Genomic DNA, 23671 nt, shown 5'->3' on the forward strand with positions numbered 1-23671 from the left:
TATGGACATTTTGATGATGTTAATTCTTCCAATCCATGAACACAATATATGCTTCCATTTATTTGTGTATTTCTTAATTCCTTCTTTCAGTATTGTGTAGTTTTCTGAGTACAAGTATTTTAACTGCTTTGTAAGGTTTATTCCTAGGTATTTATACTTTTCTTGTTGCTATAGCAAGTGGGATTTTTTTCCCTGATTTCTGCTTCTGATATTTCATTGTTGGTGTATAAAAAATGCCTTTGATTTCTGAATACTGACTTTGTTTCCCACTCTTTTGCCAATTCACTTATTAGGCTGAGTAGTTTTTCAGTGGAGTCTATAGAGTTTTCTAAGTACACTATCCTGTCACTTTCAGACAATGATAATACTACATCCTTCTTTCCAATTTGGATGCCTTTTATTTTTTTCTTGTCTGATTGCTGTGGCAAGATTTTCCAATGCTATGCTGAATAGAAGTGGTGAAAGCAGACACCCTTGTCTTGTGCCTGATCTAAAATTTAGTTATTGTCCATCGAGTATGATGTTGGATGTAGGTTTCTCGTATATGGCCATTCTCGCTGTACTCCCACTTGGCTGAGTGTTTTTGTCATAGATGGGTGCTATACTTATCAAATGCTTTTTCTGCATCTATTGATAAGATCATGTGATTTTTGTCTTTCCTTTTGTTTATGTGATGTATTATTTTTATTGATTTGAGAATATTGTACTCTCCTTATGTCTCTGGGATGAATCCCACTTGATCATGGTGCATGATCATTTTAATGTATTGCTGGATGTGGTTTGCCAATATTTTGTTGAGGGTTTTAGTGTCTTTGTTCATCAGCCATATTAGCCTGTAGCTTTCTTTCTTTGTTGTGTCTTTATCTGATTTTGGGATTAAGATGATGCTGGCCTCATAAAAAGAGTTTGGGAGTCTTCCCTCTTCTTGGATTTTTTGAAATAGTCTGAGAAGGAAAAGGGTTAGCTCTTCCTTAAATGTTTTGTAAAATTCTCCTGTGAAACCATCCAGTACAGGGCTTCTGTGTGCCAGGAGTTTTCTGATTACTGCTTCAATTTCACCAGCTGTTATCAGTGTGTTCAGGTTTTCTGTTTCTTCTTGATTTAGTTTTGGAATACTATGTTTTTCTAGAAATTTGTCCATTTCACCCAGGTTTTCAAATTTCTTGTCATATAGTTGTTTGTAGAAATTTCTTATAATCATTTTTATTTCTGTGCTATCAGTTATTATCACTTCATTCATTTCTGATTTTATTTATTTGGGTCCTCTCTTTTTTTTTTTTTTCCTGTGGGGTCTGGATAAAGGCTTGTCGATTTTATCTTTTCAAAGAACCAGCTCCTGATTTATTGATACTTTGAATTGTTCTTTTAATCTCTGTGTCATTTAATTCTGCTTTGATCTTGGTTATTTCTTTCCTTCTGCTCTGCTCGTTTGTTGCTGTTCCTCCCATTCTTATAGCTATAGGGTTAGGTTGTTTATTTGAGATTTTTCCGTCTTTTTTAAATAGGCCTGTATTGCTATGACCTTCTCTCTTAGGACCACATTTTCTGTGTCCCACAGGTTTTGGACTGCTGTGTGTTCATTTTCATTTGTTTTCAGAAACTTTTTTTATTTCTTCCTTGATCACATTATTAACCTATTCATTGTTTAATAGCATGCTATTCAATCTCCATGAATATGAATGTTTTTGAGTTTTTTTCCTTGAGGTTGGTTTCTTGTTTCAGACCATTGTGGTCCAAGAAAATGTTTGTTATAATTTCAATTTTCTTGAATTTGTTGAGGCTTGTTTTCTGTCCTATCATGTGGTCTATCTTTGAAAATATTCCATGTGCATTTGGAAAGAATTTTGCTTCTTTGGGATGAAAGTTTGTATATAGATATCAGTCAAGTCCATTTGATCTAGGGCATTGTTCAGTGCCACAATATTCTTGTTGATATTTCGTTTGGAAGATCTATCCACTGTTGACAGTAGGGTGCTAAAATCCCCTATTATCAGTGTGTTGCTGTCTATATCTTTCTTGAAGTCCTCCAAGATTTTCCTTACATATTTGGGTGCTCCTATGCTGGGTGCATATAGGTTTACAATGTTAATGTATTCTTGATGGAGTCTTCCCTTGAGTATTATGAAGTGTCCTTCTGTGTCTCTTTTTATGGCCTTTGTTTTGAAATCTATTTTGTTTAAGTATTGCTATGCCAGCTTTCTTTTTATCCTATCCATTTGCTTGGAATATTTTTTTCCAACCCTTCACTTTCAGTCTGTGCAAGTCTTTTGTTCTGCTGTGGGTCTCTTGTAGGCAGCACATGTGTGGGTCATATTTTTTTATCCACTCAGCTACCCCTTGTCTTTTGATTAGAGCATTTAATCCATTTTCATTTAAGGCTGTTATTGATAGGTTCTTATTCATTGCCATTTTTTCCCTTTTGTACCTGTGTTCCTCTCTCATTCTTTTTCTTCATCTTCTTAAAGCAGTTCCTTTAGCATATCTTGAAATGCTAATTTTATGGAGGTGTATTCTTTTAGCTTTCCTTTGTCTGGGAAAGTCCTTATTTTGCCTTCCATTTTACTTGAGAGCCTTGCTGGGTAGAGCAGTCTTGGTTTCAGGCCTTTGCTTTTCATTACTTGGAATATTTCTTGACATTCCCTTCTGGCTTGTAGTGGTCCTGTGGAGAGATCAGCTGCTAGCCTTATCGGGGTTCTCTTATATGTTACTTCCTGTCTCCTTTGCTGCCTTTAAGATTTTCTTTGTTTTGATTTTTGCCATTTTAATGATGATGTGTGTTGGAGTGGGCCTCTTTGGGTTCATCTTGATTGGGACTCTCTGTGTTTCCCAGACTTGTGTGACTTTTTCTCTCCTGCAATTAGGGAAATTTTCCATCATTACTTTTTCAAATAGGTTTTCTATCCCTTGCTCCTCTTTTTCTCCTTGTGGTATCTCTGTGATATGGATATTATTATGTTTCATGTTTTCCTACAGATATCTTAGCCCCTCTTCATCCTTTTTGCATCTTTTTTCCTTTTCTTTTTTTTCTGGGAATTTTTTTCTACCTTGTCCTCCAGCTAGCTGATTTGATCCTCTGCTTCACCTAGCCAGCTTTTGATCCCTTTTATTGTGTTCTTCCTTCTACAAGATAAATTGTATTCTCTTTCATTTCCTCTTTGTTCTTTTTGATAGTTTCTATGTCCTTTCACATGCTGATGTAGTTTGCATTAAGTTTCTTGTAGTTTCCCTATCATTTTTGGTAATTCTCACTGAGCTCATTGAGCTTCCTTCTAACCATTGTTTTGAATTCAATATTTGATAGTTTACTAACCTCTATTTCATTTAGCACTATTTCTGAGGATTCCTCCTTTCTTTTAGATTGGGGGTTGTTTCTTAGTCTTCTCATTATTTGTGAGACTCTTTTTGTTTGTCTGCTTCTTAAAATGATTTGCTTGGACTCCCTGATTTTGTAGTATGAACTTCTACGGTAGGAGACCTGTGAGATTCAGTAGTGCAATCTCTTTGACCTACTCAACTTGATGCTTTTGGAATGGCTGTTATGCCATATACATTGGTTTTCTGGATGTAATTGGGTTTTGATAGTTGTCGGGTCACTCTTCTATGGGTCCTTGCCTCCAGCTGGTTGAATCTGGGTCATTTTGCTCACCATATCTTGTATGTTGTTGTGCAGGTGCTGCTGGAACAAAACCACAATGCCCAGGAAAGAAACCCACACCTGCAAAAGTAACCTCTATCCACAATTCTTCTATGAATAGCAAATGAACCAGTAATTAATAAGGGTGTAAAAGATTCAGACTATTATAAGAAAGTAGAATTACTATGAGATGACCTACTGAAAGAAAAAATGATTTTGACAGGGTAGAGGAAGGAGCACTAATTAGAATAGGGAATTGGAGAAATGTGAAGAAAAAGTAAAATTTATACCATAAATAAAAAGGGAATGAAGAAGTCAGAATGAAGTAAGAGAGGGGAAGCATATAGTATTAGGTTTAAACAGAAATTAAAATAAAATAAAATAAAATAAACTGAAAGAAATAGGAAAATAAATAAACAAACAAATAAATAAATAAAGGAACCAAATTGGCAAGAAAGATTCACCGCAGCACTATCAACAACAAATGAGCTAAAGTTAATGTAGGCAGGATGGGAATAAGAGAGAAAAAAGAAAGAAAGAAAAGCTTAAGAGATGTTGAGAGGAACAGAAAATGGTTTTGAGATGATAGAGGGAGAGGGAATACAAAGAGTGAGGAATGAAAACCAGGCTAATGCAGGGAAAAATTAAAATTTGAGATGAAAAGAAAAATAATAAAGAATAAAAGGAAAAATGACAGGATGAAAGGAAAAAAGAGAAAAACAGGCTAAGACAGGGCAAAATTAAAATTTGAGACAAAAAGGGAGTTGAAAAGGGGAATGGTAAAATTTGAGATTTGATATACAAAATTAGTGAAGATCTAGAGATAAAGTGGACAAAATGCAACAACAATTACCCTATCCACAACCAACTAGCAAATATTGCTAAAGGTGGAAAGGGAACGCAGGTATTTTAAGATTGGGAAAAAGAATGTGAGATAACCATTGACAAGAAAATTGGTTTTGAGAGACTGGACAGGGGAGAAAAAGTAAGAGTGCAGAGTGGAAACAAGTTGTGGCAAGAGAGAAAACAACATTTAAAATGAAAATAATAAGAGGAAAGAAGAAGATAAAATGGGGTAAAAGAAGGGAGGGGCAAAATATGTGAACTGAAATAAGCTATAGTATAAAGTCTAGTGACTTAATATGCACAAAGTTGAAAGCCAAGAAAAGAATGTTAAAGAGCTATGCAGGAAAGAAAGAATTGAAAATCATGGAGAAGACGACGGTGGATTTTGTCTCCTTAGCCTCTAGTATTTACCACTGTTTTTTCCTTCTGAATCTGCCTCTGATGATGTTAGATGGTTGTCCCATCTGGCATTAGGCAGCCTGTTTGAGACTGCCTAATGCCAGTCTACTAGCATCTACTTATCTGTGACTCCCTTCAGTTGTTAATCTAGTCACTCTGCATTCAGCAGTCAGGCTTAAGCACAACAGGGTGGGGCAGAATCCTTCATGGGACTAGGGCTATTGTTTCCCTTCAGGCTGCTGCCACTCAGAGGAGTGGTCTGCCTGAGCAGGATGGTTGCTGCCATACGGGGGAGGAGTCAGCACTGGGATCCCACCAGCTACTCTCTCAGTTCTCTCCCCAAAGTCTCTGTCCCTAGTCTCTCCTCTAACATCTCTAGCCCACTCTGCACCTCCCCTTTGTCAGAGGCCAGGGTAAGTGGATGCAAATGAAAATTTATGCATTGGCCCTTTAAATGGCTCTTTGCATCTCCAGCCTTCATCTGTCTCTGGCAGAGAGCAACCTTGCCACTTTTCACAGCTGGATGTTATCTGTATACTTTTCAGGCTCTGGTGCTCTAAGTTGGTGTCCCAGCTTGGAATTCAGACCCCACACTTTTCAGGGGAACCCAACTGACCACTTAAATATCCCTCCTGGTCTTCAGCTGCTGCCTGTGGGCACACAGCCAGGCCTCTCATGTCTCTTTCACACTCCCTACAAGTCACATTGTGCTGAAGCTGATTCCTCTGTCTGTCCATGGTTATAAGGTTTCTTTCTCGCTATTGTTCAGTTGTTTGTTCCAGGTGATTTCTTCACAATTTAGTTGTAATTCCAGACTGGTCCTTGGAGGGGGTTAGTGTAACTTCCACTCACTTCTCTGCCATCTTGGATCCTTCCAAGTAATTCTTTTTTTCACATTATTTCTTCTTCCACATGTAACTTTCCCTCTTCAATTCACTACATGTTACATGTATTGCTTATGTTTGTTTATTTTGTAATTATTAATTTTAAATTATATGTTTTATTTTGCTCTAAAAATAAAGTTGACATTTTCTTTTTTTAATTTTTTATTATGAAAATTTTACACATATACAAAAATACAGATTAGTTGAATAAACTCTCATGTACCCATCACCCAGTTTCATATACATGAAGTTAAATTTCCTCTTAGACCAGAATTTCTAAAAATTGTCTCTACTTCACATTTTCTGTTAACTTACTGAAAAATCCTGGAGCAGGGATTCCACACTTCTAGATTATGTATTAGCAATAGGTTTTTCTCGGTTAATTTGGCTATGTTTTTTCTTACTCTCTTTAAAATGTATTTATCATTTTCTCATGGCTACTTAAATAATTCATTGTGTTCTTTTTAAAGAAACCAATCAAGCACTGCATAATTCCTTGCATGCCCTTCTCTAGGCTAAATTGCATTTTCCATTGGATTTTCTAAGGGTCTTTGGCCATCATATATCAGACTGTGATCAGTAGGCAGAATATCAGAGAACTTGGGGTAAGTTAGATCTCTGAAGGGATCAGTCTCCAGGTCAGATTTGAAACGAGAGTGAGATTAAAGCACGCTTAATTTAGTATGATGGTCTCATGAGTCCCCTTTCAAGGCAAAAAGAGAAAAAAAGCTGAGACTTGGAATCTAATCCTGGTGTCCAGAATCTCAGGGAATGGTGTCAGGAGAAACTACATTAGGGGATCAAAGAATGAAGAGGAGGTGTAGAATTTCAGAGAAGAAAACTGAGGGAGAAGGTGAAGATAGATCACTTAGTCATGTTATAAAACAGGACATGTCCAAATACATAGTCAAGGGAGATTCTGACCCGTCCTGGAACCATCTTCAGGATATAAGGCTTGGAGAAGCGGTAACCATCTGGTACTCATGTCCATAGACACCCATTGCCCAAACTTGTTCTGTGGTGACACAGAAATGAATCATGGTATTGTCCTCGGCCTTAGCCAGAACCCATCCTGTCTTGTCCTCAGTCTCTACCTCCCACTACCACCTCCCTGATGTGAGCCCCCGGACCCGGAGCATGGAGCAGACAGATACATTTCTGTGGGATGTCTGGTTACATGACAGTCTATGGGTCTCATTCTTCTTTCCCTCAGAAATATTCAGTTCTCGGGGAGCTGCATTTGGATCCAGTGTCACATTCACTGTAGATAAAGAAAATCAATTCTGATAATAAGCAATACTATAGAAGTATTAAAAATAGTAATGTCATGAAATTAATATCCAAATGGACAAACAAAAGTTATAGTCATATAAGAAATTTAAGATGGAAGAACTTTCTAGAGCACAGAAAACAGCCTCTCTATCAATACCTGAGAAGTCTTTTATCACTAGTAAGTAAGTCACCATAGAGTTAAAGATCTCAGTGAAATTTTCATGCCAACAGAATCGCAGCTGTCTCAGCTCAGTCTTGAAAGCAAGGATGGCTACTCTATATTTTTCATCCATTCCCTTAACTAGATCACTCGAGAATGTGCACTAGCAGATCAAATCATTGTCTTTTAATCCCTTTGCTTCTATTATCACTGTAAACACTGATCTCATTCAGCGCAGATCCTGATTACAGGAATGTAAGTCATAGACTGTTACATCACTTATTAAATGTTCAGTGAATCATTGACACATGTGATTCCTGAAAAGTAACTGACTGCCACATGTGATTTCTAAGGGAAGTGCACAGTAGGGTTCCCATTGCAAAGTGTATTCCACAGTCTCTGTTTACTTAACTTACCATTTCTACAGCTCTTTCTCTTTATCAGGCCTACAGTTGCAAGAAGAAGCAATCCAAATATAAATAGGATCTTCCATGAAGAGGTCTTCCTGAAATCTAAAATGAAAACCCCCAAATCCCATTAAATTATGCAACTAGGAAAATTTCAAGATAATCCATTATATTTGAACATCTCCTGAACTGGAGAGGAGGATGAGAACTGGGCCTCAGGGAGGAGGTTGGTCTGTTTCTCCCTGCTCTGCAGAAGCTGAAGAGAGACTTGAAGTTTATGCTAACTTTATTGTTTTCTCCTTGCAGACAGTCAGACACACTCACAATAACACACATACTCACTCACATACTCAAACACATATTCACACACACACACATAGTTACGCACACAAATATATTCACACTCTAACACATTCATACACATACTTGCAGTCATACAGTCACATCCACATTCAAATAGTCACACACACACTCACATATACACATACAAACTCATACACAGTTATATACATATGCACAACTCACACTCATACAGAGACACACACATAAAATCACACAAGCACTCATTCACACCAAAATACACACTCTCACACACACATTCATACACACATTCACACATGCATTTCTCTTTCCTCTGTTTTCCAGTTATATTACCACAATCACTGGAAAAACGAAGGTGGTAAAGGATAATATTATCCAATCCATAGCCGTGAAGGCAGTGTTAAGGACAATTAGCTCTTAATCCAAAATAAAATCCACCATGAGAAAAGAAAAGTCATGGTTTGTCTTCATATTTATTTCCCAAAGCTGAGAGGAACACATGAATCACCAACCTGAGGAAGAAAAAGTTGCCATTTTCTCCTCTCCAAGAAGGGGGTTGCTGATGGAGCATGTCAAGTTCACAACAGAACTGTTCGGGACCAACAGAAATGTCTCCACATGGAACAGCCCATGGCTGCCTTGAGTCAGGACCTCGGAAAATGATGGAACTGTCATTCCTTCCATGTCCCTCCACTGCACACGGGGCTGCGGGAACCACCCTTCTGAGCTGCACATCAGCTGCATTTCTCCATCCTTCAGCTCCTCCATGGTGATCTGCGGAGAAGAACCCAGCCCTGGGGAAGAGAGATCAAGATACAAAACCTCCAATTTCTGCAAGTGGCAATTTGGTCAGTGAAGTCTCTGAGGAAAGGGAGATTCAGAGGCCTGGGGGCAGAGTGAGGCACACGGAGCAATTAGACTCCACTTTGGGATGAGACCGGCTAGAGAGGCTTTTGTTTTGTTTTATTGGCTCTTTAAAAAAAAAATATTTCTAAGATCACCCTGGGAGAGATTAAGGGATACAATCAATTTCAAATCTAATCTTTTTTTTCTATACCTGAGAACAAAATGGTGTTGACCAAGGCATAAATGATATGGCCAGGAAGTAAGTAAGTGAATCGGAGAATAGTCTCCAGGATTGAAATCTTGTAAGTACGTCCAATGGCAGAAAATGATGGTGTCCACTTAACTTCTCCACAGGTGCTCCTTTGGCTATTACCTAAAGGTATTCATTAATTTAGACACAAAATCAATGAGAGAACCAAGTAGAGTATACAAGATGTTGGCCTCTGTCTTCGATAGCATTTGCTAGCCTTGGAAAACCAATTGTCATTCACAAATATAGACAGTGGCAAAATATGAGGCAGGGAAAAATTTTGTCTGTCCTCTTCCTTCCTGCCCATTTTGTAAATATTTATTATTTTTGTTTAAATGTGAATCTAGTTTAGTCTTCAAAACATTACATTTCCTAGTAACTACACATTTCCCAGAGTTTTAATAACATTCTGGGAAATAGTCCTGTGTAAAGCTATAGAGTAAAATTCTCATATTCCACAAAATAGGTGGTCACTGTGGATATCCTGGGAAGGGTACAAATTCTGTAGCCAAACATTAAATCGGTTTATTTGAGTTTGTGGACTTTAAGTATCTACAGCAGTAGATACTGCACATCAGAGGGTTGAATATAAATCTGATGAGTGAATGGGCATTTAAAAAATATCAGACCCAGGAAGATTTTCCAGAACTACCATGTCAAGGCAGTAAGAACCAAAACGTCTCTTTGCAATCCATACCTACTACCTTCAGATCCAAACTGCTCTCCTGGTAGACACCGTCTTTTTCAAAAAGGCACCGGTACTGCCCGTCATCTGAAATGCTGGTGTTGCGTATGTGCAGGGTCAGTCTTCCCTCGCTGAGGGCATCAGTCACCAATGCTGTCCTCCCTTTATATTCTGCCATCTGTTCTTTCGACACATGGTCCCCATCCATATACACATAAACAGCAGGGTAGCGGTGGGATCGGACCCACCTCACCTCCATGCTCTGTGCATTAGCCTTGGGGGACAGGTAACAGGTTAATTGTATGTCTTCTCCCACTCTGACAAGAAGAGGCTGGGAAGGTCCAATCACTTTTAAGGAAGCTAGTAAATAAACACAGCAGACAAAAACACAATGAAAGACTCAGAATGGAGCAAATACTGTTACCAGCATGAACATCTCAAGTGGGATTTACAACCCACCAGCATCTAGGGGTAGCTCAAAGCTCAAGGACATCTTTTGTCCTTGACAAGGTCATCCTTTGGAGAGCGGTAAGTTTGGTGTAATCAGGATAGGGAGTGCCCCTGTTCAATGCAGAATCGTCTTGTCTTGTGTGTCAGCCTAAAAAAATCAATAACAGAACTCTCACCTGCCCCTAACTATAATAGTACTCATATTACAGCCCAATAAAATAATTTTGCAATTAAAATTCTTAGAATAAAGTTAATACTTTATCGCTTAAACTCTGCATGAACTAAAGCAACTATTACCAGTGTATGCCTCAGTTTCTTAAACTATAAAACAAATATATCACTATCAAAATCTTAAGGTTGTTCTGGAGTTAAACAAAATAATCTATATAAAGCTCTATGGATGACCATGAAGTATGAGCAGAGATATGTAGGCTGTGAGACCCGAGGGCATTGGAGAAAATCCTACCTCCTGCCTTGATGACGGGAAGGTGATGAAAATGAGTTCCTGTGTATCTTTAGTAATGAAATGTGAAGAATTCTTCCCCTGGTTTGATTTTGTAATACCTTATAAGTCAGATCCAGCCATCACTTCTCAGTTCCCTAAGGTCCCACAAACACGGGGCTCTAAACACACACCAGGTTCAATGTTCCCAGATGATTTTAAGATAAATAAGATCAAGAATTGGGGAGGCTGGCAAAACAGAACGCAACACAATGATGGATAGACAGATCTGCTCTTCCCATTATGGAGAATGGAGGAATTTGAAGGCTTTCCTGGGTCCAAGCTCTGTCACACCTCCAGCTCCCCACGGCCACGGCCAAGTCCAATTTCTTCTATTCTAAATTGAGAATCATCCTTTTCTACCAGATGGTCAGAATGCATACATTTATGATCATTTATAGTAGGAATACAGACATAAATTTGCATATTATCTGAATGGGAGTTAGTAACCAAAGGCAAAATGACCTCATTATGTAATTATTCGAAATTTGCTAGGTGCTTCTCGACAGAAAACTCGCTGTCAACACAATTCTACTTTTCAGATTATTTTCTTCTATTCTACCTAAAAGTTCATTCCCAGCTATTTCTAGCATTTTTTTTGCTTTGTCCTTCAATTGTACCTAAAACAATACTATCTCTATTCCATATGTATCTGTTAAAATCTAAAACTGAATATAAGGGTCATAAAAATGAACAAATAATTCCTGGAAGTAGTGAAGTGATCACATTGTAAGGTATAAATGTCAAATCACTCTATTGTACACCTGAAACTAATAAAACCAGTATAAGGTTGTATACCAACTATGCTTTATAATTTTTAAAATAAAAAATTATTTAGGGTTTATTTTGCTGCTATTTCTCCATCCATGTGTCTTAAAGTAAATTACTTAGTAAAACAGACTGTTTCCTTAGCTCTGTTACCCATGTGAGGATTCTTCCCCCATTTGTGACCCATGGTGTATGTCAAACTCAACACCCGGACAGGCACAGAGTAGTTAAGCGCTCTAATTGAATTTAATAGAAACCAAAGAAAGCAAAATAAGTGTTTGGGGATTAATTAATTAGGTGTGTTATAGACATATGAAACCTCTATTTTTCCAGAATTCAAGTGAAAATAAAGTTTAAAGTACTTGGAAAAATCCTGTAGCCCTCTTTGTTAATAACTGATGTTCTACTAGAATAAGAGCTCTTTGAGAATGACCCTACGCAATCTGTTCTATAGTGTTTTGTACACAGCCTCACACACAATTTGTGCTCATATTTGAGTATTGGATGTATTCTCCTGAAATGTCTCCTGAACACCCACTGAAAAGTTAAATCTTTTCTGGAGTGCGAAGTATAAGGACTTGTACACTAATTCCTTGACACCTGATAATTTCATCATCATCATGTATATTTGATTAAGTGGGCTATCTCATTCCCCAAATATGCTAAATTATATTATATAATACTATATTATGTTATGAACATTTTTAGAACCTGACATATTAAAGATTAAATTCAACATGTTCATTTTAAAGATGAGAAAAATAGGGACTAATGATTTACTTAAATCACACATAAATTATTAAGAACTTGCACTTGTAAGTCAGACATAGATTAGAAAGCAAACATCACAATTTTTGTTTTTTGGCAAAGTATATATGTCTCTAAGATTGTTTCCCAACAGTAAAATGAGGATAAATCTATTAATCTTTATAATTATCATAAGAAAAAAATTTCTGTAAAGCACTGAGCATAATGCCTGGCATATAATGGATATTTCAAAGAATTAGTCATTATTTTTCTAAACCAGTAACACTATTTGCCAGAGTGGGAACTGGAATTTCAGTCTCAGGACTCCCAAGAGCTCAGTTTGCCAGCAGCCCTTTGCCTCTGAGCTCTCATTCCCAAGAGTAACACAGAGGCTGCTGAGAAGCTCCTACCTCTTCAGTCACAACACACCCTTAGAACACCCGAGGGCATAGCCCTTGAACCCCTCCTGATGGGGAGCTTAGGGAACCTCCATCTGCACATCTTATTTTAGCATGTCGCAGAAGGTGAGCACAACTTAGGAGCAACACAACGATGGATTGCATTTTGTGTGCTGGGACTCCAGTGAACATGTCAAGTTGGTTCAGATAACTCAGAGGAATGACTCTTCACCTACAATCTTTCTAAAGATAGAGACATGTGTCAACCTGCCCCATTCCCTGGCGTGGCTTTCTGATCTGTAACTAACAAGCTCTGCTGGTTAAGATTTCTGTCTGATTGTGAGCAGATGTTGCCCCAGACAGAAAGGGATCCAACTTGGAAGGTAAGAGTCACAGGTGTGTAGCTCTCCTCAGATTGCGGAGTTACCTTTGAACTTCTTAAGGCCCTTCCCTTTATTTTTATGGTCCAATGGGGTCAAAAGTGTTACATTAAACTCTGGAAGATATTGGAGATTGTTTGCCACCCTGATATTCCTCAAAAACTCCTACACGGGCTAGGATGCGCGCTTAAGGTCATCGAATGTGCACACAGGTGCACGTACACACACATTCCTGTAACAGGTGACTTGAGGGAGCGCAGAGTATTGATGGAAGAGAAAAGAGTGATGCAAGTTTATATGCACCTGGGCGGGTCTCAGGCTGGTGGTCATGGGCTGGGAGAAGAGGTCACAGAAACGAGGAAGATGGAAAGGAGGCAAAGAAGAAATCAAAAGAGTTTCAAATATAAACTGGTTATTTTTAAACTATTTACGTTAGGTACAGTAAAATACCTGCAATCCAACTATTAAGTAAAAGAGAAAAACAAACAAACAAACAAACAAACAATCAAAAAATCACCATTCCAGGCAGCACAGGGTCCCAGGGTGGTCTGGGAAAGCAACCTCCCAGGAGTGAAGAGGTTAGGAGCACCGGGGTGAGGAGCAGTTGCAGAAACCATAGCAGAGCCAGTGGGTGGAGGTGGTGACTTCCAGTTGTCACTATGATACTTCCATCACTCACACTAAAAATGTTTTACAGGGGCCACCCCACCAGCTGTACTGTGCCATCTCTACACATTCCCACGGTGGCCCCCTTTCCTCCTGCCCAGCAAGCACAGACTATGTCTCTGCCCCTTACTGGTGTCCATCTGAGGCTCATTTAGCTTCCCGTAAACACTGGAAGTGACAGGCGGTACAGTGCAAATGTGCCTAAAGAAGGATGTGGAGTCCTGCACTTTGCCAGTTCCCTCTGGTACTAACTGAAGGTAGGACTTGGGAGAGTCAAGCCTGCAGTTCTCACGGTGATCCCACGGCATCTCAGTAGCTGAGCAGTTTTGCCTGGGAGCCTGTCTCTCTCCAGGCAGCACAGAGGTTGACCCACCCTGGTGCGGCATTGCTACTTACCAAGCTCATTCTGGAGTTTTTCTGGAAAAAGAATGAGAACAACATATTAGGTAAGCAATTTGTTCTAAGGGAAAGGAATAAAATATCTCACAAAAATAAAAGCAAGTCCTATATTTTATTGGAAATCTGGATTCATGTAAAAGAAATAAAACACAGAAAAATATTCTTTTCCAGCTGGTGGCTCAGCTGTTTTTCCTTTTCTCTGCACAACAAAATGTTCTCAGTTCTACCATCTCATAATACATATTCTTTTTATAAATGTATGGAAAGTATAAAATACATGAGCATAGAAAATTATCACCTATAATTCCAAACTGAGAAATAAAACATGTATGTGTATAGCTCATTTTAACATTAACATACAACATTAGTTCAATTTTTCAATATCCATTTATAGTAAGTATAACTATATACTTATATCCTTATATCTAAATGTATGTGGTATCAAAAAAAGAATCTTTACATGATTGGAAATGCCTATAGATAGATAGATAGTTATAATCTTTATCATTAAATACTCCATCATGAGGATATTTTTCAACCATTAAATTTTTTTGAAAATACTTTTTCATCAATGCTATAATAAATAGTAACATAAAACTCTTAACACTCCACTGTTGTACTGGATTGCTTTTGCTGCTCTTTATCAATGAAGCTACAATAAGGATCCCATTGTGTAAATAGTTGTCTCCATCTTTGATTATTTTTATATGATAAGTTCCCAGAAGTAATCAGCACAATACCTCATAAGAAAACATTACAGTTGAAAGAATGTAGCTTTATTTCCTTTACAATGTCATGCATACTTGTGAGTAAAGAAAATCTTGAACTTGGAAATAATTATAATACCATTAACAATAGCTATTCAATCAAAATACAGTGTATATATTTTCAGTCATAAGTGTTTTATAGTTTTTAATACAAATTACTAAATGTAGATAATTTTCTTGGTTAAGAAACTATTAGGTGCTGCGGAACAGTCTCTGGACCCATCCTGCTAATCTAAGCATCATGGTCCTAGAGGCAGAGCACTGACCTGGGATGGAGATGACTGAGCCCTTCTCCTCGTTGAGGATGGGGTTGTGGATGAAACAGGACACAGCCTCTGCAGGGGCGTTCCTGACCATGAGCGTGGCTTCCACATAGAACAAGCCATCTTCATCTTGGATATGATACTCAGAGAAAGTCAGCAGCTTCTGTCCCCTAATGTCTTCCCAATAAACCTGGGGCTCTGGGAACCAGCCTTCTGCAGTGCAAACAAGCTGGATTTCACCTTCCTCAGATCCCTCCATGTGGATGTGAGGGGCAGACCCCAGACCTATGGAGGGAGGACATAGCCCTGAGGCTCAGAGCCTGTGGAGGCACAAATCATACAGACTGAGATCCCAGTGACATTGCTCTGGGGAGAGATTAGAAGTTGAGAGATCTGGGGAGCAAAGACCATGCCCAGATCTTCCTTCCATTCAAATTGGAGTTTCCATACACTGTATTTGTTCCTGAGTCTGATCTTTAAATTTTAGCTGATGAGCAATATTTTTCTTTGGATCCAGACAGGATAATAAGAAAAAAGGACCTATGACATGTGGTTTATGTCTCTAGTACTATAAACAAAGATGTGTTATAATTTACTCATGAACCCACCCATGCCACAAACTGCCTTTTTCATCTTAATATTATTGTGTCAGGCACTTTGCCTGACATTTTGGATGATATCTTCACTCCAATTTAAACAGGATATTTAATATAAAGTCAGGCATCACCTCCATGGGGACTATTCTTTCTATTCTTTTTCTTGGTGGTTGTGATCTTGGGACCTTTATTAGATACCCAGGGCATGTATAATGAGACGCTCCGTGAGGAGTTCCTGTATCTAAATATTCCACTCAGTGGAAAAACGTGTTTGAGAATCCTAGTTTTATACAATGTTGAAGATCTTTCTCATCAACACGGCTCTCAAACCTAAACAAAGGAGACCATACTTTCCCTAAATGGCAATGCTGTCTCTATTGTTCCTTCCACTAAAGGCTTGAAAAAATGTATGGTTTATTTTCAAATGACCCTGACAGTGAAATGCCTTAATATGTGCCCCACCCCCTCCACTCCACGCCTCAGGAACACATGGATTCTTTCATCCATCTTAAATAACTTTGAATATAATAACAATAATATGAGTGTTTAAAAAAATATATTAGGAAACAGCCTCATGGAGAAGTAAAAAGTAAGCAGTATCAGCAAGATACTTCTTTGTCTCCACAGAACTATTTGCCTGAGTTTCCTCTCAGTATGTGAAGGAGTTATTCCTACCAGGGAACCATCTGATCATTTATACTGTTCAGATATTTGTTCTTACTTAAAACAGATCCTTTCTTCAGGGATCCCTTTCTTCCCTTCTTCCTACTTTGCTAATACAAAACCGACATGCAGAACCTGCCATCCACAGTGAGTCCCCAACTCATTGAACACAAGTATATATGATAATCTCCACAGAAGCATAAAGTTCTTAACCACTTTAGCCCCATCACTAGCTTTCTAACTGAAGGCATTACACAAGGGACAAAGTGTTCACATCTCAGTTACTGCATATTTGATGTTAGGTAGAGAACAATCAATTGCATTGCAATACAGATGCTGGGCAGTCAGACAGACTCACTTAGTGATGGACTTGCCCTTACACATCAGCCTATGTGGCACAAATTCTTGTCTCAACAAACTTGCTAATGACCCCATGTCGTGGATTTATGATAATGGTCAAGAATAGTCAAAACCATATAAGTTATATTTGGGAATATTGCTTATGTGAGCTTTAGAGATTTCAGAACTACTTGCTCTTGGATGAATCCAGCTGGATGATTGGGCACTAGGAATTGCCTTGATGATTGAAGAGAGTTCTTTAACTGGTAATAAATTTACCACAAATTAATAGACTTTTCCTTCCAAGATCCTATGTTTTTTCCCAGATGTTTACCTGCTACTTTGATCAGCAAGCTGGTTTCTCCACGAGAGTTCCCCTCTTGGAAACTGCACCAGTATTGCCCATCATCGGATGGTCTGATGTTGTACATCTTCAGAGCTACAGTTCCCTCAGCAAGGTCATCCTCTACCCACTGCACTCGGCCCCTGTAGTCCTCCGTCTGCATCTCGGTCACCTCAGCTCCATCCCGGTATACAAACAGCACGTCCGCACTTGGCTCCCAGCGGTACCACCTCACCTCCATGTGCACCGCGGTTCTCTTGGGGAGGAGCTGACATGTTAGCTGGGCATCTTCCCCCACCCTGGCCAGGATGGGGTGAGCAGGACCAATCACTCTAAAGTCAACTACAAAAGAATGAAAAAGAGGTACCAGGGAAGGCCAACTGGAAGATTAATAAGCTTGCTTTGGATGGCTCAACCTGGTGATTCACAAATTTGGCTGTTACAGAGACAATTTTGTGTACTGAAAATAACACGCAGTTCAAAAACATGAGTGCCTGGGCCAAGTCTGTCACCAGCTATGTGATCTGGGGGCAAATACATTATTTTCAGTGAGATATGAGATTTCTAATCTCAATTTCTTCATCTTTAAGATACTAAAACTATCATTTCTGGGCTGTTTTTATTCTCAAGTTAATGCATAAAGCCATGTTTTCATTGGGAATTTCATTTATTATTTCTACTTTACAGTGATGTATTTTAGTGATTTTTCTTTATATTGTTAATGACTGACATTGCTATTAGTTTTCTTAAAATTTAGGCAATAAATTTATTCAAAAGGTTTTTCAGCTTTTCAGGGTTGCTCTTGCTCTCCCTTTCCTTTTTGGCCTGGAGCAAGCGGGGTTCCTGTTACTTGGGCTATTGTACAAGGCAGTTTTTTCCAAGGACATTTTCTGGCAATTAAGGGAAGTGATTTGTCTAGAGAGTTTCAGCCTTCCAATCAGATTTTGAGTTTTGTCTGATTTCTTCATTGTTATCTGCAAATTGAAAAGATATTTAATAATTCTGTTTGTTGTTATGTTTAATAATTTCATATGCCACACATATCTTTTTCAGCCAAAAATGCTGTGATGATTTTGTGCAGATCCAATCCTCCTCAGAAGGAATCCCACCTTGCTTACTTGTTCAATATCAAGTAGATGCTGTTCGAAAGGTTGCTATAGAACTCAAGTGGAGTCTGTTTTCATTCTTCACTGATGGACTCTAATTACAGAGCTAGAACTGGTCATACCATCTGGTTGACTGCTTTCACAGATGAACTAAATGCATTCCCCAGAGGGGAGGGAGCCTCACCCCTTCACATACTTCGTGGTGCACCCTGTCTGGAGTCCATGGCTTCTGATGCTGTGTCCTGTGTGCTTCCCACTTTGACACGCTGCATTTTCCTTTGGGCTTGGATACTACCACTGACACTGAATTTTCATAATCCTTCCTCAGAGGACAATATTTTGACCAAAGAAATTCAGCTACTAAGATTTCCAAGTTCACTTACTAGAAGTCCCTCCTGCTAGCTTTACATTCCCAAGTGTTTTTATGCTATTTAATATATGGTACAAAGCATTATTCTAGCCCCCAAAGTGCTGTCCTGCACAGAAGCAAGAGAATTAATGAATGCTTTAATGTGCTCCAGGTGGATTCAAGTATTTTCCATGTAAAGCCTCATTTAATCTTAAAGCTCATGCTAACCTATGAGATGTAGGTATGTTGTTATTTTTATTATAAAGATGAGGAAACTAAGGCAGGCGCTACTCAAGCAACTGTCCAAAGATAACACAGCTGGAAGTGGAGGGGCTCTTTTTGGAGCACAGATGTTTGAGCTCCTAGTCCCCACTCTTGATAGTATACTACTCTTTTGAATTAAACCTCTGCACCCAGACTGGGTCTCTGGGACATTCGGGTTTACAGTGGAGCAGGGGAGGGCATCCTACCTGACTGCTTCATGGTGAGCAGTATGAAGAAGAAGGAGGCAACTGCACCAGACAGGCTGTATCCCGGAAAATCCACCATCCTCCCTGGAGCAAACCCAAGAGAAAACATGACTGTACCTAAGTGAGGCAGCAACACTGATGTATTGACCATTCCATCGTTCCCAGTGATTATGCAGTCATAACAAGACATCAACATCCACCCCTCCATGAGCAAACAGTGAAATGGACTTGGCTCCACTTCTCACAGTCATTGAGCATTTCTGATCCCTTCGCCAATGTGTGGTACTAAACTTAATGTTTAGGCCTAAAGGGAGATCTCTGATTGAAATGAAAAGTTTTCATGGGCTAAAGGGACAATATTGTTTACATATTAAAAAAAAAACTCCTTAGTTACATCAATTCTGAGCATGCAGACTTCATAAAGCAGAAGTCAAATATTTTTTTCTCGCCCTCCTCCTAGCCCTCCTGCAAATCCCTTCATCACTAGAGATTCCTAGATGTAGAGGAAGGAGCAGGAGAGCTCTGACCCTTATGCTGCTTCCAGGAAGCCCTCGTCAGTGCCTGGGGAGAAGCCAGAGGCAAAGGGACGCCTTGGAAAACAAAAGAAAGGAGTGGAAATGGTGCTGCACAAAGAGGTGACCAAGGGAGCAACCCTAAATGGCCTTTCAGTATCATTTTGAAGAGGCATAGGAATAAATAAAAGAAATAGCCCAACCAGCAGAAATGGGCAAACTCAGCATGCCTGCTAAACCTGCATTGCAGAAATGTTTTTTTTTTCAGCAGTGAAAATGTTTTAAAGCTACCAGAACAAAACAGAATACTTGCTTTCATTTTGAAAACTAAAAAATTGAGAATGAAAGAAGTCTAAGACTTACTCTAAAAAGACTTGCTTCACATCAACTAGATGAATGTGCTCAGGAGCAATGATAAGTCAGTTGCTATTTCTCTTTCCCCAGAAACTAATGCCAGCAAGATTTTAACAGGGCAGGGAAATCCACAGTCACCTGAATCACATGGTTTAGGAGATTATTTTACTCTATTACGACTTTGATTTTTTAAGTGACGCTTACTGTCATCAAAATATCTCTAAGGAAAATGATATAAGCCCAGTCACAATGCCTAGATCTGACAGAGTCCTAAAATATGTACAGGAAAATGAGACTGAGCTTCTTTACCATGTATGTGTTACTCCCCAGAGACTGAAGGAAATTGCTGATGCCTCCTGGATGCCCCTTGAGATAAGCAGAAACATTCTCTACAAGCAGAATTTCTCATTCTCTGAGAAAGGGCAAAGAGAGCCCACAAAGCCCACGCCAAGAACCATGGCTGGTTGTATGATCTGAGAAGGACCCACGCTTGCTACAAACAAGTTTATAGGTTGTGTACCTTTAGGTCTGTTACATTAAAGCAGCAGGGGAACCTACAAATGCACTCTAGCAAAAATTTGCCTAAATCAATGAGGCTTTTGAAGAAAGTTGTGAAAATACATCTTAACCTTCACTGGTGCTCAGACAGAGATTTGTGCATGAGTATAAAGGAGCAGAAGTACTGCCTTGGACCAGGGTTCCCAATGGGGAAGAGGGCGACTTTGACCTTGGAGGACACTTGGCAATGTCTGTAGATATTGTTGGTTGTCACCCTGAGGGAAGAAACATCTAATAGGTGATAGCTGGGATGTTGATAACCATCCCACAAAGCACAGGAAATCTGAACAGCCCAAAATTATCAAGTAGTGCCAAGGAAAAACATTGCTGTAAATCATCTTCTGTCCACATGATGAAAATCTTTGGCACATTTTTTATACATAAATAACTAACTGGACTTAAATTGTAAATTTAAATTATAACATTTTAATTGTAAGCTTTTTGACATCTCTATTTTACCATTTGAATGTAGGCCATGAATCTTCTAAAACTGCCATTGATGTTAAATATGGTCAACTTTGATATTGTCAAGAGACATGTTCTAACATGTATACGTGTCACCAAATTATGAAAACCCATGTTTCACTTATCTTTTTGGTGAAGTACAAGTGTTAAGCTGCTGTGATAAGTGCTGGTTTATGCTTAGGAATTAGGTGAATGACAATTCTGAATATCAAGGTCTGTTCATACGGTATTAAAATTCACACCAAGGAAAGATACAAAATTACCACATGTCAGGTGTCACTAGAGGGTTATTTTTTTAAAAAAACAAAACAAAACAAAAAAAAAAACCCACCAAAAACTCTTAGTACTTAAATTTAAAATGCTAAGTAACCACAGTAATTATCTGGTGAGGATTAAATCAGTTAATTAAGTTTGGAGTTTATATATCTATGTAACTTAAAAATAGATACAGCTTATCACATGTTAAAAACAACACATTTTTATAGTGACAAAGCAAAGTTCTAAGAGACAAGGTGACCTTGTGTTTCCTTCTGTGACTGAAGAATTTCCTCTTTGATGGAGATGACTATTCCTCACATTTTGCAGCTGTATCATCAGCATGTGACAGACAAGGCAACCAAGGCTCAGAGACACAAACACACATCATGTATGAAAATGATCAATGTGATCCTGGTTTTCTGAGTGTTGATCTTGTGCCCTCCCTCACCCAGTTGCTTCACAGCAATATTGTGAGACTCACATAAGTGCTTTGAAAAATATGAAGTGGAGGAGGAGCATAGAATACAAGTGGGAAGCATTCTAACAGGTGACAGTTGCCCAGGCAGATGCTCACTGTCTACATGTCCTACTTCCTCATCTTAATCGACTTCCCCACTTTGTTTAGTGTCCTCCACTGGGACTCTGCAAACCACTTACCTCTCTCCCTCTCTCCTTCAGGAGGAAACTGGGCTGGTGGGTGTTCTCACTGGAGCTCAGGTGGACCCTTCATCCACACAGCCAGTGTCCAAAGGCTGAGAGCTCTGGCACAGCCAGATGGGGTGGAGGTGACCCTGGTCCCCTAGCTTCAGTGAGGGAAGATATATGCTGCCTCACCGACGCTGAAGGGAGAGCCAAGTCCCCAAGGCCCGTTCTGAAAGTCAGTTTCTAATCAGAATAGTGTGTTCCTCCCACCACTGCTGTCCTCTGAAAAGTGAAACTGACAACGAGTGGACTTTGACTGAGTTTAGTTTTGATAGCGGCGGAAGTGACTAAAAGCCAGCAGAGAGCCAAGCAAGCAGCATCGTTCCCTCTTGGACCCCTCCCCGACACACAGTGTCAAAACGCAGTGATTTGGCTCGCCCTGCCCTGGCGAATACCCAAGGCCCTGCCCCTTCCAATGTAAGAGGCGTGCTAAGACAAAGAAATATGGCCTAAATGAAAGAACAGATGGAAGCTCCAAAAATAGAACTAAGCAATGCAGAGATAGCCAATCTATCAGATGCACAGTTCAAAACTCTGGTAATCTGGATGCTCCTGAATTGCTTGAGAATGGTGACAAAATGGAGGAAAAAGTGAAAGCTACACAAAGTGAAATAAAAAAATATACAGGGAACCAACAGTAAAGGGAAGAAAATCAGGACTAAAATCAACAATTGGGAGCAAGAAGAAGAGATAAACATTCAACCAGAACCGAATGAAGAAACAAGAATTCAAAAAAATGAGGGGAGGCTTAGGAACTTCTGGGACAACTTTAAACATTCCAACATCTGAATCATAGGGGTGCCAGAAGGAGAAAAGGAAGAGCAAGAAATTGAAAACTTATTTGAAAAAATAATGAAGGAAAACTTCCTTAATCTGGTCAAAGAAATAGACTTCCAGGAGATCCAGGAAGCTCAGAGAGTCCCAAAGAAGATGGACCCAAGGAAGCACACACCAAGGCACATCATAATTACATTACCCAAGATTAAAGATAAGGAGACAATCTTAAAAGCAGCAAGAGAAAAGGAGACAGTTACCTACTAAGGAGTTCCCATAAGACTATCAGCTGATTTCTCAAAAGGAACCTTACAAGCAAGATGGGGCTGGCAAGAAGTATTCAAAGTCATGAAAGACAAGGACCTCCATCCAAGATTACTCTATCCAGCAAAGCTATCATTTAGAATGGAAGGGCAGGCAAAGTGCTTCCCAGATAAGGTCAAGTTAAAGGAGTTCATCATCACCAAGCTCTTATCATAAGAAATGTTACAGGGACTTATCTAAGAAAAAGAAGAAGATCAAAAATTTTGAACCCTAGAAGGACAACAAACTCACAACTATCAACATCTGAAACTAAAAAACCAAACAAAAACAAACTAAACAAACAAATAGAACAGGAATAGAATCATAGAAATGGAGATCATAAGGGAAGGGAAGGGGAAAGAATGGGGGAAAAGGTACAGGGAATAAGCAGCATAAATAGCAGGTACAAAATAGGCAGGGGGAGATTAAGAATAGTATAAGAAATGGAGAAGCCAAAGAACTTATATGTATGAGCCATGGACATGAACTAAGAGGTGGGGGAATGCTGGGGGTAGGGGCAGTACAGGGTGGAGGGGAATAAAGGGGAAGAAAAAAATGGGACAACTGGAATAGCATAATCAATGAAATATATACTGAAAAAAAACCCCTCAGTGAGCTACCACTTCACCCTGGTCATAATGTCCATCATAAATAAGTCAACAAGCAACAAGTGCTGGCAAGGTTGTGGAGAAAAGGGAGCCCTAGCACACTGTCAGTGGGAATGTAGACTGGTGCAACTGTGGAAAACAGTATGGAATTTCCTCAAAAAACTAAAAATGGAACTGCCTTTTGACCTAGCAATTCCACTGCTGGGATTATACTCTAAGAATCTTGA

General features: G+C 39.1%; 1 protein-coding gene across 4 annotated transcripts; it reads right to left on the bottom strand.

Moving 5' to 3' along the window:
* Nucleotides 1–5970: 5970 nt before the first annotated feature.
* BTNL2 (butyrophilin like 2) lies at nt 5971–21984 on the bottom strand. 4 transcript variants are annotated; one of them, XM_054569167.1, is made up of 9 exons: nt 21715–21984; nt 18911–18994; nt 16977–17327; nt 15048–15329; nt 14012–14032; nt 9724–10064; nt 8436–8697; nt 7612–7707; nt 5971–7024 (listed from the first exon to the last, which is right to left on the bottom strand). In XM_054569167.1, exons 2-9 carry the CDS (start codon nt 18987–18989, stop codon nt 6864–6866), a joined length of 1593 nt encoding a protein of 530 aa, XP_054425142.1. In that variant the 5' UTR covers nt 18990–18994; nt 21715–21984; the 3' UTR covers nt 5971–6863. The 4 variants fall into 4 exon arrangements, with proteins under 4 accessions (XP_054425142.1, XP_054425141.1, XP_054425144.1 ...); XM_054569166.1 differs by having other exon boundaries at nt 8436–8717; nt 9717–10064; XM_054569168.1 differs by having other exon boundaries at nt 6894–7024; nt 9717–10064.
* Nucleotides 21985–23671: the final 1687 nt, after the last annotated feature.

Source organism: Pteronotus mesoamericanus, unplaced genomic scaffold (assembly GCF_021234165.1).
Source record: "Pteronotus mesoamericanus isolate MK-2021 breed Mesoamerican mustached bat unplaced genomic scaffold, CSHL_Meso_final contig_20, whole genome shotgun sequence".
NCBI classification, from domain to species: Eukaryota; Metazoa; Chordata; class Mammalia; order Chiroptera; family Mormoopidae; genus Pteronotus; species Pteronotus mesoamericanus.

Coding starts and splice junctions, on each gene's coding strand:
- BTNL2 (XM_054569166.1), bottom strand. CDS start 18,989: ATGGTGGATTTTCCGGGATACAGCCTGTCTGGTGCAGTTGCCTCCTTC. Junction 10,065..14,011: donor AAAACTCCAGAATGAGCTTG/GTAAGTAGCAAT, acceptor TTTATTTACTAG/CTTCCTTAAAAGTGATTGGA. Junction 8,718..9,716: donor TTTGGATCTGAAGGTAGTAG/GTATGGATTGCA, acceptor TCTCTTCCCCAG/GGCTGGGTTCTTCTCCGCAG.